The sequence below is a fragment of the Paroedura picta genome, chromosome 15, assembly GCF_049243985.1.
Source record: "Paroedura picta isolate Pp20150507F chromosome 15, Ppicta_v3.0, whole genome shotgun sequence".
Lineage (NCBI taxonomy): Eukaryota > Metazoa > Chordata > Lepidosauria > Squamata > Gekkonidae > Paroedura > Paroedura picta.
In genome coordinates, this window is record NC_135383.1 from 16,045,492 (window position 1) to 16,063,902 (window position 18,411).

The 18,411-nt window shown below is 49.3% G+C and overlaps 1 protein-coding gene across 1 annotated transcript; it reads left to right on the top strand.

Annotated features, from left to right (window-relative positions):
- The first annotated feature begins 1,915 nt into the window (after window positions 1-1,915).
- Window positions 1,916-17,795, top strand: SERPINF1 (serpin family F member 1). The gene is made up of 8 exons (XM_077311927.1): window positions 1,916-2,119; window positions 7,486-7,571; window positions 8,009-8,213; window positions 8,306-8,461; window positions 9,611-9,814; window positions 12,469-12,611; window positions 15,669-15,879; window positions 17,173-17,795. The coding sequence occupies exons 2-8, from the start codon at window positions 7,494-7,496 to the stop codon at window positions 17,430-17,432; spliced, it is 1,257 nt and encodes a 418-aa protein (XP_077168042.1). The 5' UTR covers window positions 1,916-2,119; window positions 7,486-7,493; the 3' UTR covers window positions 17,433-17,795.
- Window positions 17,796-18,411: the final 616 nt, after the last annotated feature.

An 18,411-nucleotide genomic window follows, 5' to 3' on the forward strand; every position in this document is an offset into this window, starting at 1 on the left:
GATCCTTCACTGAACAGTGGGTTGGGCTCCATGGCCTGTCTGGCCCCTTCCAAAACTATGATTCTATGAATTGATTTCCCCAAATTTTCCCAACCAGGGTTTCCTGGAGCCCATTTTCCCTGTTGCTCTACAAGTCCTACACAGAGCAGATCTAAGCATCCAGTTTCGTTTTATCCTATTGGCCCTTCCTAAATCTGGTCACACCTGGTAGAAGTGTATGGATGGCATCACTTCCGGGGGGCGTAACAGGCAGGCGAAGCCAGCTGACATAACTTCTGGGGTTCCTCAAAGCCTGAGAAATATTTCAGGGGATCCTCTATGGTCAAAAGGTTGAGAAAGGCTGGTGTAAGCTTCCAAGGGGATGCACTCTCCCTCGGATAAAACAAAATGGGCATTCCGAATCCATATAGGTGGAGGGGAAATTAGCAAGTAAGTAAACAGCATGATGAAGATATTTAACAGATTCAGGGACCCTATAAAGTTATCATTTGTTTGGGATCAATGCAGGGCAAAACCACAGTGAAGGAAATACATCTGTCCGAATTGGGGATCAATCAAGAGAGCCACTGTGCCCCACCAGTCCCCAGTAAATCTGTCACAATTTGGGATTGGCTGAGCATCTCACTTTGCCCTTTGATTCCTCACATATTTTGTTATGTCTGAGAAAGCATGCATGCACACCTTTCACCTTGAATCAAACTTGGTGGGCCTTAAAGGTGCCATTGGATTCAAACCTTGTTCTGCTACTCCAGACCAACATGGCTGCCCTCTTGAATCTATGGGTGGCTCTGACGCAGTGCTACTCAGAGATGTGATCCTGTGGATATGTGGGTCCTAGAACATGAGGTACTTTGTATACCTTATAGGTGATAACCAGGTGTATTGAGCTTGGTAGCTCTTCAGTAACTTTGGAGTGACTGCAAAACAGTTGTCAGACTTACACTCTGCCTACCGATACGGACTTTGATGGACCAAGAGTCTGATTCGGTATAAGGTAGGTTCAAGTCATACACCATCCGTGGTATCAGGAGGAAGTCTGCCATTGTCCTGGAGACCAACCCAGCTTCTACCATCATTCATTCATTCATTCATTCATTCATTCATTCATTCATTCATTCATTCAGTATGCTGCCCTTCCTGGGCGGTTTACATAGAACATAGAAATAAGTACCGTGTAATTCAATAACTTTGAGTAGAACACAATGGCAACTGGTTTCAGTAACTCACAATTCCAAGAACGTTTCCAAACAACTGTACTAATATTAATTATGGCAACATTAACCAGTTAACTATGATCTCATAAAATGGTCAGTTCATAATTCAGTTTATGGGAGGGGGGGGGGCTCTACAGGGCCCAGTAGATGGTGTTGGTTCAGTTGACCTCGACCAAATGCCTGGCGGAAGAGCTCCCTTTTGCAGGCTCTGCGGAACTGTGGAAGTTCCGTCAGGGCCCTGTTCTCTTCAGGGAGCTCATCCCACCAGGTGGGGGCCACGAAAGAGAAAGCTCTGGCCCTGTTTGAGGTCAGATGTAATTCTTTGGTAAATTAGTAAATTATTACTACTACTATTAGTACTAAATTAGTAAATTACTACTACTATTAGTAAATTACTACTACTAAATTAGTAAATTACTAATTTACTGCTAATTTATCCTCTCCGTTGGTCTGTACTCGGATGATTCCTATTTCATTGTCTGAGAAAGCACACGTGCACACACACGAAAGCTCACACCTTGAATAAAACTTGGTGGATCTTAAAGTTGCCATTAGGCTTGAATTTTGTTCTGCTGCTTCAGACCGACATGGCGACCCACTTGAATCTATTCCAGAAGGAGCCCCTCCATTTGACCAAGCCCCTCTTTCCACCCAGGGCTCACTCTTTTCTCATTCACAGACAGCTCTGCACAAGCTAGGAGAGTGGAGTGCCAAAAAACAAGAGGGGGCTGCTTTAAGAGAACTTTGGGAAGCTGTAATCTGAAGCCAGCTGAGGAGGCCTGTGGGCTGGCAAGCAGCGGCAGCAGCAGCACAGGCAGATGTGGCCCCAGAACAGCAGCCTAGCATTTCTTCCCTGCTCTCTCCTCTCACACCAGCTGGGCAAGCAGAACTGCGGAGGCCGACAGGTAAGGGAGAGAGCTCTGCGGAGCAACCTGGATGCGTTCTGGCATGTTTGGTGGCTGCAGGGTAAAGAGAGCTATAGCGAGGCATGCTTGGAGGGTTGCTGGAGTGGTACAGCAGGAATCATAATGCCAGACGGGGCGCCACGTTAGTCCAGAGCAGCAAAATAAAACAGGGGTCTGGTGGTACCTTAAAGGCTGGGAAATCAGAAACTCTCATGAGTCAGACACGGCTTCGTCGGATGCATTGAGTCCAGGGGCACCTTTCAGACCAGTGAAGTTTGATTCAGGCTCAGCGGGACCTTTAAGACTGACTAAGATTTATTCAAGGTGTGAGCTTTCGAGTGCAAGCACTCTGATTCAGGCTATAAGCTTTCGTTTGCCTGCACACCTCTTCAGAGAGATTCAGGTGGATATCTGTGTTGGCCTGAAGCAGCAGAACAAAGTTTGGGTCCACCTTGGGGCACCTTGAAGACCCACAAAGTTTTATTCAAGGCAGAAGCTTTTGTGTGCACGCACATGTCTTCTGATCGGTTTAGTCTGCTGCTTCAGATCAACATGGCTACCAACCTGAATCTATCCAGGCAGATGCAGTTAGAAGAAGAGGAAGAGTTGGTTCTTATATGCTGCTTTTCCCTAACCGAAGGAGGCTCAAAGTGGTTTACATTCGCCTTCCCTTTCCTCTCCCCACAACAGACACCCTGTGAGGTGGGTGAGGCTGAGAGAGCCCTGAGATTCATGCTTGGTCAGAACAGTTTTATCAGTGCCATGGTGAGCCCAAGGTCACCAGCTGGCTGCATGTGGGGGAGTGCAGAATCGAACCTGGCATGCCAGATTAAAAGTCCAAAATCTTAACCACTACACAAAACTGGCTCTCTTATTCTGAAAAATGCCGACAAAACTCACAAACAATGGCCTCCCTTGGTAATATCCCCCCATCTCCTGCCCATCGTTCTGCACCTTGCAGTTCTTAGTGCGCTTTCTGAATGGTTTGCACATATCTCACAAAATGAGCATCAGCTTACAGGAGTGTATTGCGGGATATGTGGTGTTCGACCCAAGGTGCTGGTTCAGGACTCCTGTGAGCACACACAAAAAGGCAGGTATGCAGGAGCATTCCCAGGGGCAGTGGAGGATGGAAAGACCTTAAAGCTGAGGCAGAGTGCTCATTTTTCTTCCTGCTGCCAACTTTGGATTCCTATGTAGCCAGTATGGTGCAGCGGCTTCTATTCAGGCGATCCAGGTTTGATTCCCCGCTCCTCCTCCACATCCAGCCAACCGGGTGACTTTGGGCTAATCACAGCCCTGATACAGTTCTTACAGAGCAGTAATATCAGGGCTCTCTCAGCCTCCCCTACCTCACAGGGTGTCTGTTGTGGGGAGAGGAAGGGAAGGCAATTGTAAACTGTTTTGAGATTCTTTCAGGCAGTGAATATCGGGGTATAAAAACCAACTCTTCTTCATCTCTGAAACAGCAAAAATAATCTAGCCCCTTGAGAGGGAATAGGAGTCCAGAGGGGGCTAGATGCATTTTGTCAGTTGCTGCAGCCCCCTGGGAAAGGCAGCGTTTCCATTTTGCATTATGCACAGGGTGGGAGTTTCAGGGTGGCAGAACTCCACCACAGTCCACCTTCCTAATGGGAATCTGCAGTCTGGGAAAGGCTACCCACCCCTCACCCCCACCCCAGCCAGTGGCTCATTTTCTTTCTGGTAAAGAATTGGGTCCCTTCAGCATCCAGGTCCCTTGTCTGTGATGTTCTCTTGATGTTATCTTCACAGAGTTTCGAGAGCTCAGAAAACCCCTAGTTCAGGACTCATCCAAATTCTAGCTAAAAGATTGGCCTTTTCGGTGGTTTTCTCCTGGGCTGCATGCTTTAGGCTTGTGCTAATCCAATCCAGATGTCTAGAAACTTTGCAAGGCTTCCGCCTCGCTTCTTGGCAGACCGTCGGAACTCCAAACCCAGCAACCCTGGCCAAACCAGGACATCCAACCCCCCTTCTGCGGCCCCCTTCTCCAGAAGAGAGCCTGGTTGGAACCAGAACTTTTTGCAATTGGGCTAAGCTTAATAGACACCTCCCTTCCTATCTTTGCATTAATTTTGCAGGCGATGCTTTCTAGATGGCTCTTCCAGCGCAGATGGTAAAAGAGACTCTCTTCCAGCAGCCAACTTCTTCCTCCTTTGTCCCCATTTCTTCTCAAGTGGCTAAATTGTTATTTTTTGTTTCTTCCCCTCCTGCAATTATAAGAGGAAAATTAAACTTGGTGGCAGGAAAGATCATTAACGCTCTGCTTTTCTTGAGCTTTCGGGCGCCTGGCTGGCTGCATTAATTTTAGGAGCGTGCCGCATCTGAAATTCATGGACAAACCTCCTCATTTGGCTGCCCCAGCTGCTGGGACTGCCTTTCTTTCAATTGTAGGCTTGGAAGAACACAATTGCTGTTTTCCCCACAGCCCCGCTGGCACCGGCTCTGGTTGGTATGGCTGACTTGGCTGCTGGGGTGACAGTCTGCCCTTTGGACTGGATAAAAGGGTCCAAAGTTCCTTTGCAAAATGCAGGCAAAAGTTAACCCCGAGATCGCAGAGGTCTCATCCAAGTTCATTTGCTCTCCGAAACACGGCGACTGCCCTCTTCGAAAGCCCTTTCAAGACAATTGGCTTACAATGGTTAGGATTGTGTTTTAGGAGAAGAGGTAGTCAGGATTGGGGAAGGGGAGAGATGTTCATGGCATGGCTCCCAAATGTTATTGCTGTAGAACAGGGGTAGTCAAACTGCGGCCCTCCAGATGTCCATGGACTACAATTCCCAGAAGCCCCTGCCAGCGAATGCTGGCAGGGGCTTCTGGGAATTGTAGTTCATGGACATCTGGAGGGTCGCAGTTTGACTACCCCTGCTGTAGAACATGGGGCGCCTTTCCGATGCTTTTTGAGTGCGTTTCAAAAGTGGGTGGGGCTAGGGGGAACTTTTCCTCAGCAGGGCTTGTGATTGGCTGTGCAAATTAACAGATATCCTGTGAAGCAAAACCTCTGCTTGGGATTGATTGATTGATTATATTTATACACCGCCCTCCCTAAAGGCTCAGGGCGGATTATGGGAAACAGGAAAAAGATACAGATAATATATGGTAACAACAGGAGATAAGAGCAATAACATTATAACAGTAACCTTAACGTGATAACAATAACATTAGAGAATGATGGAACTGCAAAAGAGCCTCAGCTGAACTCTTAATGGGACCCAGTGGGTTAGGCAGATTAATAGCAGTCGTAGTAGGAGGCGGGGGGCTTGGGGGCCAATTGGAAGCGATGATTTAGGTCGACCTCAACCAAATGCCTGGCGGAGGAGCTCCCTTTAGCAGGCCCTGCAGAACTGTTTCGGGATGTTGAAGAGTTACTATCAGAGTTGCATTTAAGCTCATTCCCTGACATTTTGGGGACCGGTTCTGCTTATTGCAACAGCCAGTTTGCGCTTGGTTCAGCCTCCTGTGGCAGCTCCTTTGTGCCCACTGCCCTTTTCCTGAATTCCAAAGGCATCCATGGGCTTAAAGCAATATGGGAGGGGCGGGAACTCCTGCTGTAGGAGCTAGTTGTGCATCGCAAGCATAAGCCATCCAGGCTCCGAAGGGGGAGCAAGAAACTAGCCGCACAAGACAAGCCATGATGGCCGGTCTCTTGTTGGTTCAGATTTTGGAAGGTACTCAGCACAGCAGAAAACCTTTTTGGTTGTGCTTGGTGCTATCTTATTCTTGCCTCTGTTGGTGACTGCTTTGAGAAGCAGCATGCTTAAGAGTGGCAGACTCTAATCTGGAGAACTGGGTTGGGTTCACCACTCCCCCTCCCCACGCAACCAGCTGGGTGACTTTGGGCCAGTCACAGTTCTCTCAGAGCTGTTCTAGCAGAGCAGACCTCTTAGAGCTCTCTCAGCTCCACTTATCTCCCAGGGTGGAAGGGTAAGCCACTTTGGGACTTCTTTAGGTAATGAAAAGTGGGGTATAAAAAAAAAACACTCTTCTTCTTCTTTGGAATGTTATAGTCCTTGGTTCAGTCCATGGACCCTTGCCATGGAGGCTGAGATGCAACCAAAGTTGGGACAAGTCTTAGAGACCATGTGGTCCAGCTCCCTAGTCAAAGTATGAAATACAAAAATTCCTGACAGTCAAGACAAGAGTGAACACCTACATCAAGGAATAGGTGCCATCCCCACCACCCACCTGCCCTGGGAACTGGTTCCATCACTGAAACACTGTTGGGAAATGTAACATTCAACCAAAATGTCCGTGCCTGTAATAGAAAATAATTGATCTTCTTCTTGGGAACAGGCCTTCTGGTTCACAAAGAATGTAAACATGTCTCCTCTTCCTCAGGCTATGCTTATACTCTGTTATTTTAACCTGTCCTCACAGGACTTGTTTTCCAAACACATAATCATCTTATGTACCCTCTTCTGAACACGGTTCAGTTTGTCTTCCTCTGTCGTAAAGGCAGACAACCAAGATGGGGCCGAGTATACTCCAGATGAGGTCTGACTAGCACAGCATTGAGAGCAGCCATTATTCCTCAGAACTGGGCTGTTGTTGTTGTTGTTAGGTGCGAAGTCATGTCTGACCCCTTGCGACCTCATGGCCAATGATCCTCCAGGATCTGGGCTACTTGGCTTCTATTAACAAAGCAGCATAAAATCGTATTAGCCTTTTTTGCTGCTGCATCACGCTGTCCAGCTTGTGCTTGGTCACACGCCTGAGGCCCTTTTTCACGTGCTCGACTGCGGAGTCAAATTTCCCACGTATATTTTTTACGCGAAACAGAGATTTGCATTTGTCTGGACAGAGTTTCATTGTTATTTTCAGCCAAATGTTCCAACATTCCATACCGTTCTGGATTTGATTGTGGTCCTCCAAGCTATTCCTCCCAATTTTGTGTCGTCGGCAAAGGTATCAAAGCTCTCGATTTTGAATTTGAAAAGCCAGTTAGCACTGTGAATCACAGAACCCATCCTCCCCCTGCAGAGGTGGGCCTAGTAAACCTGTCCTAAGTCCAAGTACTGTAGCTCCAAAACCCAGATTCTAAAACCTTTGTGACTGGGCACCAAGTTATTTCAAATAGCTTCCAATTCAGGAAAACAGGAGTGGACCCCTTTTTGAAAAACCTACTTTCCCCAGTTAGAGGCAAGCCGATTTGTTGTTCAGTGCTCTGGTTTTTTACAAGAAGACTGGTTGCTCTGTTGTTTCTGCTGGTCCAGGAGAGCAGAGTGGCATCTGTACATCCTCAGAGTCTCAATCCTTTGCCCTCAATCTTCTTTTCCTTTCTGTTGTTCTGAACAAACTTTGGGTGCAGTGGCCCCTTTAAGACCAATGAAGTTTTATTTCTCCTTCAGGCATCACCATGCAGGGGCTGACAGTTCTTCTGTGTCTGGGACTCCTCACCGCCTCCTGCAGAAGCCAGGTCTTGGGGGCTGAGCAGGTAAGTGCAGCTTACAGGGCAGGCGGGATGGTTTTCGGAATCACCTTGACACCCAGCCTCCATCCCACAGGCTGCAGAATTTAAAGAGCTAACTTGGTATTGTGATTAGGAGTGCCGACTTCTTATCTGGCGAGCTGGAATTGATTCCCTACTCCCCCACATGCAGTCAGCTGGGTGACCTTGGGCTCACCATAGCACTGATAAAGCTGTTCTGACCGAGCAGCAATAATGTCAGGGCTCTCTCAGCCTCACCCACCTCACAGGGTGTCTGGTGTGGGGAGAGGAAAGGGAAGGCGATCGTAAGCCGCTTTGAGACTCCTTCGGGTAGAGAAAAGCGGCATATGAGAACCAACTCTTCCTGCTTGCGAGATCCAGCAAAGTCTGCCTTCGCTCCCATCCCCCAGTCCATACTAAAGAAGCGATTCTGTGCCCCCAAGGAACCTCCCAACCCAGATGCCGATAATGCCGCGGGAGCAGAGGAAGAGGAAGACTCCTTCTACAAGGTGCCCGTGAACAAGCTGGCAGCCTCCGTCTCCAACTTCGGCTACAACCTGTACCGTCAGAGATCCAGCCAGGTGCCCACGGCCAATGTCCTCCTGTCACCCTTCAGCATCGCCACGGCCCTCTCGGCCCTGTCGCTGGGTGAGCTTGCCTTCGCTTCTGATTCCATCTCACCCCGATGTCGCGTGAGACGGGAGAGGAAGATCTCACTGGCCTTTCTTTGCCGTCGGCAGGCGCGGGAGAACGGACGGACGCCATCATTGATCGCGCTCTCTTCTACGACCTGCTCGATAAAGCGGAGGTCCACAGCACCTACAAGGGTCTCCTGGCCAGCCTGGCAGTCTCCACCAAAGGCCTGAAGAGTGCTTCTCGCCTCCTCATGGAGAGAAGTAAAGCTGGGTGCTGCGTCCCACGGGAGCCAGGGCCTCTTGGAGGGTGGGGTGCCAGGGGGGCATAAGGAGCTATGGTTCATGCACTGGCGCAGGGGTGACCAAACAGTGGCTCTCCAGAGGTCCATGGGCTGCAATCCCCATGAGCCCCCGGAGTTTGGCCACTCCTGCTAGCGATTTCAGGCTTAAGAACTAAATTATGCAAAGGGATCCTCGGGAGGTCCCCCTAGGAGAAGATGTGAGAGTCAGCTTGGTGTAGCGGCTAGGAGTGCAGACTTTTAATCTGGCATGCCGGGTTTGATTCTGCGCTCCTCCACATGCAACCAGCTGGGTGACCTTGGGCTCCCCTCAGCACTGATAAAGTTGCTCTGGCCAAGCAGTGATATCAGGGCTCTCTCAGCCTCCCCTCCCTCACAGGGTGTCTGTTGTGGGGAGAGGAGAGGGAAGGCAATTGTAAGCCGCTTTGAGACTCCTTTGGGTAGGGAAAAGTGACATATAAACACCATCTCTTCTTCTTCTTCTTGAAAGATCACATGGGGTATAGCCAGGTAGCGCAGGTCGCCAACTGGGCACTGGAGCCCAGGCTATTGGTGTCGTAGCCAAGGGGCACAGGCCCAGCCCCAGAAAGCAAGACCTTCAGATACAAGCTAATTATGGTTGCAGTTTGTGTTTCCTTTGCTCTCACCAAAAGCCCCCTGTTTTAAAGAGACAGGGCCAACTTAGCTCAGGTTAAGATAGGGGTGTTGATTGCCTGCTCCACATATAAGGTTGGGAAATTAATGGCAATTTAAGGGTGGAGATTGGAGGAGGGGCCTGGGAAGGGGAGGGACCTCAGTGGGGCACCATGCTATAGAGTCCACCCTTCACCATTTTAGAGCTTTTTCCCTAGACATGGATCAGAGAGGGACTGCTCAGTGGAAATGCCTCCGCTTTGCACATGGAAGATGCCAGGTTCAATCCCCAGCATCTTCAGTTAAAATGATCCAGGAGAAGGGGATGTGAAAGACCTCTGCCCTAGACCCTGGAGGACCCCTGCCAGTCTGAGTAGACAATACTGACCTTCATGGACTGATGGTCTGATGCAGTATAAAGCAGCTTCCTGTGTGCACAGTGGCCTATAAATACATGAGCTTTCTGGTCTTTTGGCAGAACTGAGAATGAAAATTGGGTTTGTCGGTGAGCTAGAGAAATCTTACGGATTCCGGCCCAGAGTACTGACCGGGAACACCCGCGTGGACCTGCAAGAGGCTAACAACTGGGTGCAGCAGCAGACCAATGGAAAAGTCACCAGGTTCCTACGGGAAATCCCCACTGGAATCAGCATCCTTCTCCTCGGGGCAGCGTACTTCAAAGGTAAGGGAAAGCTGCTGTGGGATGGAGGGAGAGAACCAGGAAAAGGAGCCGATCCAGCAGTGATGGCCTTGGGAACAGATTTCTGTTTTAAGTGTTTGTTTTGTACTTGTTCCTAGAAACAGCAGTTAATATGGTACATCCATGGGGACATTTGCATGGACTATATCATGCATATTAAGAGAGCCAGTGTGGTATAGTGATTAAGAGAGCCAGGTTTGATTCCCCAATCCCCATTCCTCCACATGCAGCTAATCCCAGTTCTTTTAGAGCTCTTCTTGCCTATCAGTTCTCTTAGAGCTCTCTCAACCCCAGTTACCTCACAGTGTGTGGGTGTCCGGTGTGGGGAGAGAAAGGTGTTTGTAAAACACTTTGGGGCTCCTTCAGGTGGGGAAAACAGGGTATCAAAAACCCACCTCTTTTCTTCATGCTAAAATTTGGGGGTGGATGAAGACAGAAGACAAGCATAATATCGAATAGTTTTATCGGGGTACAACTCCAAGGGAAAGGAGTGGGGAAGTGAGCATCTTCTATGGACCAGAGTGCTGACAGATATATTGGAAAATTAATAATTAATGAATGAACAAATAAAATATTAACTCCTGTTCCAAGTACGCAGCAAGCATACCTTACTTCTCAAGAGAGTTGCATGCATAGGTTTCATTTCTTTGGCTCAAGCTGCGTCATTTGATTACTTATGAAATGATCCCACACGCTGTTGGTCAACGTTTCTAGGGCTAGGAATGCTTGTCTCTTCACTGGGCTGGAGTTTCCAGGTATTCCAACTTAAATGAGACTTGATTGTTCTTCTGGTCACTCAAAAGGGCTATTTTGGGATCTTTTGTACCTGATGGTGCATTCTGTGTCGTAAGCCTGCACTGTAACTAACCAGTGTGTGGCTAGATCCCGGATCCAGTCGGTTTAAAGTGAAACTGACCAATAGCACACACTGGGGGGAAGATCCATTGTGTGGCTTCTGTAGATAAGTTGGGGTTGGTTGTGGGTTTCTTTGCTTCAGTTTTGGTTCTTGTTCCGTCATGCTGGGCTCCCAGTAAAGAGCAGAAACAAACCCCCAGTGTCCTGGTCTCTAACACTGTGCATTGGCGAGCCCTATGCCAGTCTATCTGAACCTTAGGACAGGACTGCCAGACATGAGACACCCCACAGCTCATACTGCACAAACCTGCATGGGTAGGTGAACGCCGGTCGAATTTGCTTGGCTTCAGGTGGTATCAGTCGATCCCCTTGAACTACCTTTCTTTAACATGTCTGTAGTTCAAGGGAGATGGTTGCCATTTTGCAACTCAACCGTTCCCTTGGTATTTGTTCCCAAGCCTCCATGTCTTTTGTTTCCCTTTCCAAAGGTCATCTCCCTGTACACAAGATAAGGAGATGGCTCTTTTGAAGTGGGCCCTTATGTTTAAAACAGGATTTTCTGAAGCTGCCAGCTCCTCTCTGACTCATTTCTGGCAGAGGAAGGACTGATATCAGCATGGAAGTGTAAACAATCATGCCAGGGAACACAGGAGCCATGCATTTTTGCTGAAATTTCAGCTTTTTACACTATCTTCCTGTTATGTCTGACTTTTGGGAATTTACTGGTCTAGATACTAGGCTCAAACAAGGGCACTTTATAGGTCCCCAAGTTATAGGGCAGGGATCTCCACTCACAGTCTGCCAAGAATTTTCAGAAAGTAGGCCTGGCCAGGTGAGGCTTTGCCCAGCAAGGCTTCTAATTGGGGGGTGCAGATTTTTAAAACACTGTTTTGGCAGCAGGGGCCTACACAGCCTGGGGATCTTCATTATGGGACTGCAGAGTAGCATCAGCAGTGGCCATTTTGTTACTGGCTACGCCTCCTGTTGCCAGCTCTGGGTTGGGAAATACCTGAAGATTTTGGGGGTGGAGCCTGGGGAGGGCAGGACCAAGGGAAGGGTGGGGCCTCAGCCGGCTATAATTTCATAGAGTCCACCCTCCAAAAGAGCTGTTTTTCCAGAGGGAACTGATTCGGGTTACCTGGAGATCAATAGCAAGGAGATCTCCAGGTGTCATCTAGAGCAGGGGTAGTCAACCTGTGGTCCTCCAGATGTCCATGGACTACAATTCCCATGAGCCCCTGCCAGCGTTTGCTGGCAGGGGCTCATGGGAACTGTAGTCCATGGACATCTGGAGGACCACAGGTTGACTACCCCTGATCTAGAGGCTGGCAACCTTGTGTGGCAGCCATTTTGTGACAGAATTCCAGAGGTGCCCACAAGTTCACAAAAGATGGCGTCCCCTGTTACGGGGAAATTAGAGTGGGTCAAGCATTTTCTACGATAATCCTATACTTGGGACGATGGCGCAAGTGAAAAGATTGAGTGAGCACCTGAAGTTTTTGGACTGGCAGACCACATTTTAACGGGAATCAATCCCCCCCCCCCCCGATTCATTCTGCCAGTGTGGGATTCTCTGTCGGCTCCCATATTGCTTTTAAGCAAGGGGCTAGAAGGCGTCTAATGCTCTTTTTGTTAGGCTCCAAGGGGTGAAGGTGAAGACGACCCCGGCTTGGCTTCAATTTCTTCGCAGCTTCACTGATTCTAACTTTTTCTCACAAGGGAGGAGGAAACCGGGAAAACTCTTAACAAAAAAGTCTCTTCCCCCCCCCCCACACACACAGGAAAATGGGTGACCAGATTTGACTCCAGGCTGACCAGGCCGCAGGTCTTCCACTTGGATGAAGACAGGACCGTGAGCGTCCCCATGATGGCCGGCTCAAACACCCTCGTAAAATATGGCTTTGACTCCGAGCTGAACTGCAAGGTCAGTGTGGGACGAGGAGCCCCTCCCTGCCCCACTTGCCCCCTGACTGCCCCATAGGAAGGCCGGAGGGGTCTGTCCGTCGCTACCCACCCGGAGCATCAGCAAATCAGAGAGAAGCGGCACAAAACTCATCCTGGTCTGTATTTGCAGGATCGTTTCGAACTCTTTTGCAGTCCTTGTCTCTTCCTCCTCCTTGACATGACTTTCTTGCACCCTTTCAAGGCATTTCCATGGACAAGACCCCCACGAGGCTCTCGCCCACCAATATCATGCATAGAACCTTGGCCAGGATTTGAACGTGAGCCCACGAATCAAGGCCAACGCTGGCTACGTGTTCTGTAAAAAGTGCCCATGTACTGAGGCCGCTGCCTAAGCCCGGCTTTCTCAACCTGGCTTTCGTGAAACCCTGAGGTTTATTTATATATATATATATTAAAATTGGACATTTATTGGGTGATATGATCACATATGGTCATGGTGACCCTCCTCCCAAAATGGCCAGTGATGGGCTTGGAGGGGGTGAGAAGGGGAGGGATCCCACGTGGGCATGTCCACAGCTCTGCTTCCCAGCCATATTCGGAATGATTGTGCCACTTCTGGGACTTCTCGAAGCCTGAAGAATGTTTCAGGGGTTTCTCAAGGGTCAAAAAGGTTGAGAAAGGCTGGCTTAAGCACTTAGACTGTGCCACCAAAGGTGTGTCCCCCTGCACACTCTCCTCCCCCAATGCCATCGCCATAACAGCTGAAACCGGTAGCAGAATTCACCCTAAAACAGGATTAGACAGATTCACGGAGAATAGGTCTATGAAAGGCTACTAGCCATGGTGACTAAAGGGAACCTCCACATCCAGAGGCAGTCAACCACTGAATCTCAGTGCCGGGAAGCAGCACTGGGGACTCCGCCTCTGTGCCCTGTGGTTGGTCTTCCAAAGGAACTGGTTGGCCACTGTGTGAGACCAGATGCTGGGCTCTTATTCTGTTCTTCATTCCTGCCACCTGATGCTGGGTATAAAGGGCAGAGGCATGGAAAGAACCACTTTTCGTGGCTTCCCCCAACACTCCACTGTCCACGTCAGAAAAGCTCCTGGAAAGAAAGCAACGTCTTCTCTAGCGTGGAATGAGAGCAACAATCAGACTAGTTGCAGAAAGAGTATTTGGGCTTTACGTGGCCTTTTTTATTTCCAAGGAGCGCCAGTTTAATTCACAGGTTCCAAGAGAGCGGTATAATTAAAGGCCAAGAGCGAGATTGCTAAATTGGATGTTATGAGCAGAGAAGACAGGGTTCAGTAAGAATAGACATTTCAGGGTTTCCATGGGCACTGGCAGCCGCTCTGCGGAGCCCGAAGAGGCAGGGCCACTTGGAAAAAATGTAGTAAGAGAGCATTTAAACTACCCCCACCTTTCTAGGAACCAAGCCACCACCCAGCAGTCACTGCCCCACTCTCCCCCCTTTTCCAAGGAGCTCCATCTGCCTTGCATCTAATCACCAACCACACCAGACACTCCTCTATTTTGGTAAGCATGCTTCTTTCTGCAGATTTGACGGAGGGACTTCCCTCTGGCCCAAGCATTTGCCAAGCCATCTACCATTACAAGCAGGGCTGCCAGCTCTGGTTGGGAAATCCCCCAAGATTTGGGACGGTAGAACTTGGGGAGAGCAGGGCTTGGAGAGCGGAAGTATTTCAGCAGGATGCAATGCCATAGAGCAGGGGTAGTCAACCTGTGGCCCTTCAGATGTTTATGGATTACAATTCCCATGAGCCCCTGCCATCAAATGCTTGGGCCAGAGGCTTGGGCCAAATGCTGACAGGGGCTCATGGGAATTGTAGTCCATGAGCATCTGGAGGACCACAGGTTGACTGCCCCTGCCATAGAGTCCACCCTCCGAAGCAGCCATTTTCTCCAGGGGACCTCATCTCAGTTGTCTAGAGAGGAGTTGTAATGCCAGGATCTCCAGGCCCCACCTGGAGATTACAACAAACAAAAACTGGGGTACACAGTAAATGGAAAAGACCAGCAAAAAAGGGCACGGGGTAATCGTGATTCTGAAACGGTAGTCGATAATGCTTCCCAAAGTGCAAATGTCATTTATAAAGTATCACAAGGACAATCGTAACAGCCAAACAATACTGTGAATTTGTGTACAATGATACAACAATTCAACAAGTGTGTTACCAAAAAAAATTCAGGCAACAGTTCAGCAGGTTAGTTCCAACTGAAGCTCAAATGAGGATCCTGGTAGCCCCCCGTTTTGCAAGGTGGCTTTTACAGGGGACCTAAATAATTGAGGGGGAACGATGCAATAATACAAGGTCTCAAGAATTTGCAATTTATGATTTTAAAATTGTAATGTTGATAAATACTATTCTTATCTATCTAACAGAAGTCATAATATTAGCAAGTTCCTCAAGGGAATGAAGAACAAATTGACTTAGAAGAATTCTCCAAAAAGTGAACTAATTCTATAATGAAAAATGAAAGATAACATGATTAGAATGATAATATCAGATTCCAGTAGCACCTTTAAGACCAACAGAGATTTAGTCAAGGCGTGAGCTTTCGAGTGAGGAAGAGTGCTTGCACTGGAAAGCTTACACCTTGAATAAATCTTTGTTGGTCTTAAAGGTGTTACTGGACTCTTTTATTGTGCTACTTCAGACCAACACGACTACTCATCTGAATCTATGATTAGAATGATGTATTTGTTATAAGGATTGTATAAAACAAACAAAAAACTGTCCAGTATTGTTTAGTTATTACGGTTGTCTTTATAAATGACTATTTTGCATGTCAGGAAGCATTATTTTCTAGAGTTTCAGAATCATGATTACGCAACTTCCTTTTTTCCTGGCATTTCCCACCAGGAGGTTGGCAACCCACATTACAAGTTAGATGAGTCATGAATGTGGATCTTGTCCAAACAAAGGAAGGAGCCCACTCTGCTGGAGAGTCTTCGGGCTGTTGGCCACTGGGGTGGGATGCTGGAGGTCACTGGAGGGTCGACCCCTTTGGACTGTCTGTGCCTGCTGACCTTGTGCTTTCTGACTCCCACCCCAGATTGCCCAGTTGCCCCTGGAGGGGAGTGTCAGTGCCCTGTTCTTTCTGCCCCAAAGCGTGACCCAGAATATGACGCTGATCGAGGAGAGCCTCACCTCTGAGTTTGTCCATGACATCAACAAGCAGCTGAAGACCGTCTGTGTGGATTTGCGGATGCCACGGCTCAAGCTGGCTTCTGAGGTGGCCCTGGCTGGCACTTTCCAGGAAATGCGTACGTACTTGGGGAAGGTCTCTGGCGGGTGGAGTTAGTGCTGGCGCTGCCACCATGCTCGGTCGGTCCAGATCTGCTGTGCTGCCAATCGGCTGCTCCAGAGCAGGGCCAGCCAGTGGCAGCTGGATTGATGGAACGGTCCCAGTGACTAGACTCCCTGGGGGTCTCCAAGGCTTGGGGATGGCCATCCCTTGGTGCTTGTACCTGGGTCCCGCTTATCAGGATGCTGTTGCCTCATAACAGGGGCCTCCATTTGTAGTGAGTACGGCTTGTGGTGAGTGAGACTTCATGGATTCACAGAACCATAGAGTTGGAGGGGCCAGATGGATCAGCCTATGATCAGGATCTGTGCAGCTGCTGCTTGAAGACGGCCAGTGAGGGGGAGCTCCCCACCTCCTTAGGCAGCCCATTTCACTGCTGAACTAGACTCATAGACTCCTAGAGTGAGAAGGGGCCATACAGCCATCTCGTCCAGCCCCCTGCTCAGTGCAGGATCAGCCTAAAGCGTCCATGATCGGTATCTGTCCAGCTGCTGCTTGTAGACCACCAGTGAGGGGGAGCTCCCCACCTCCTTAGGCAGCCCATTCCTCTGCTGAATTATGCTAAAAAAAAGTTTCCTGATACTTAGCCTGTACCGTTCAACACAGTTTAAACCCATTACAGCAGGTCCTTTTCTCTGCTGCTAACAGGAACTGCTCCCTGTGCCCTCCTCCAAGTGGCAGCCTTCCAGACACTCCGAGAGCCATCCTGTCCCCTCTCAGCCTCCTCTTCTCCAGGCTGAACACTCCCAGATCCCTCAGCCTTTCCTCACAGAGCTTGGTCTCTATGAGGAAAGTTAGAATGCTAGAAACATACACTATCCTGTCCAAACCTCTCCTGTAAGGGGGTTTTGTGTACCTATTTCTACCTGCTTACCCTGAACTTGCTATTTCATTGGAAGGAAGGGGGAAAGATGCAAAGGATGCAAAGGACAAGGACTCTCTTAGCATCACCCTAAGTCCACAAAATGGCAGAGTTTTCCTCTGGCCAAAGGCTGCCCACCCAGGAACCTTTCCAACCCCCCCCCCCCATTTGCTGCTCTTCTGCTGGGAGCACAAGATGTAGCCTGGCTCTATCTTGGGTGGCCAAACTGTCGTTCTCCAGATGCCTATGGACTACAATCACCATGAGCCCATGCCAGCAACATGTCGGCAGTGGATCATGGTAATTGTAGTCCATGGACATCTGGAGAGCCACAGTTTGGCCACCCCTGCTCAATCTCCTGCCCTGTTTTAACGTGCTCCTTCCTTACAGGGCTCCAGGCGCTCTTTGAGACCCCCGACCTCAGCAAGATCACCGCTAAGGCCCTCAAGCTCTCCCACGTGCAGCACAAAGCCATCCTGGAAGTGAACGAAGAAGGGGTCGGATCCGCGCCTCCATCGCAGGCACAGACCCCCTGCCCGAGCTTCCACATAGACTACCACTTGGACAGGCCGTTCTTGCTGGTGGTCCAGGATGATGAGACAGGCGCGCTCCTCTTCATTGGGAAAATCCTTGACCCCAGAAGCACTTAGGGCCCCTCCCTCCACCAGAGCAGCCCACCCGGGCGGTGGGCAGGTGGCTCTCAATACACATTCCACGCCCCACAAGCGCTGCGCATGATGCGCTGCAATAAATCGGCTTTTGCTTTAGACGCGCCCTAAGATCAAATAGCTTCTTGGGTCAGTACCATCTTTTCCTTTTTCCCAATACCTTGTAGCTGCTGATAGGAAATTTGTCCCAAAAAGAAGACAACAGGATGCATATGTGTGCGCATGGGCAATGATTCTCTTTATTTGGTTGTGTCTTTTGCATCATCTGTAATTGTAAGCGTCCAGGGAGACTTCCAGGGCAATAAATGCAACATTCTCTGCCAAATCTCAACGGCGCACCAGAGACCAATGGGTCCGGACCTATGTGTGCGCATGCAGGTAGCAGTCCTTTCAGTAGCAGTCCCTTGTAAGTTGCATGGTACGTGTGATGAAGTGAACCTTTGGATCCTCAAGTAATTTGCTGCCAGAAATGGAGGCAAACCCCAAAATGAAAACCCGCTCCTGCAGTCTACCACTCACACCAAGTATTTGATCAGTCTAAAACAGGGGTAGTCAACCTGTGGTCCTCCAGATGTCCATGGACTACAATTCCCATGAGCCCCTGCCAGCGTTTGCTGGCAGGGGCTCATGGGAATTGTAGTCCATGGACATCTGGAGGACCACAGGTTGACTACCCCTGGTCTAAAAGATATCTTCCAGCATTTTGACAGGGGGATCTCGGTCTCTGACCCCGAGAGGCAAGGCAGCTGCAAGAAGGGTCCCCCTTCCAGGCCCTCCACATTCGATGCTCAGATTACCATCCGTTCTGTGAGCATGACAGACTCTCCCCCGTCTTCTGGTTGTCACCCCCGCACTTGCGCAAATACCTGATTGCTGCAGGCTTCGTTGTTCCTGAAGAAACATTGTGGTTTTTCTGAGTACAAATGAAGGGGCAGTGGTGTTTAGCCACGCAGGCAACATC

Excerpts from the sequence above, each read along its gene's own strand:
- SERPINF1 (XM_077311927.1), top strand. The coding sequence starts at position 7,494 with ATGCAGGGGCTGACAGTTCTTCTGTGTCTGGGACTCCTCACCGCCTCC. Across the intron at positions 8,214-8,305 it reads CCTCTCGGCCCTGTCGCTGG|GCGCGGGAGAACGGACGGAC; the intron begins GTGAGCTTGCCT and ends TGCCGTCGGCAG. Across the intron at positions 15,880-17,172 it reads TGGCACTTTCCAGGAAATGC|GGCTCCAGGCGCTCTTTGAG; the intron begins GTACGTACTTGG and ends CCTTCCTTACAG.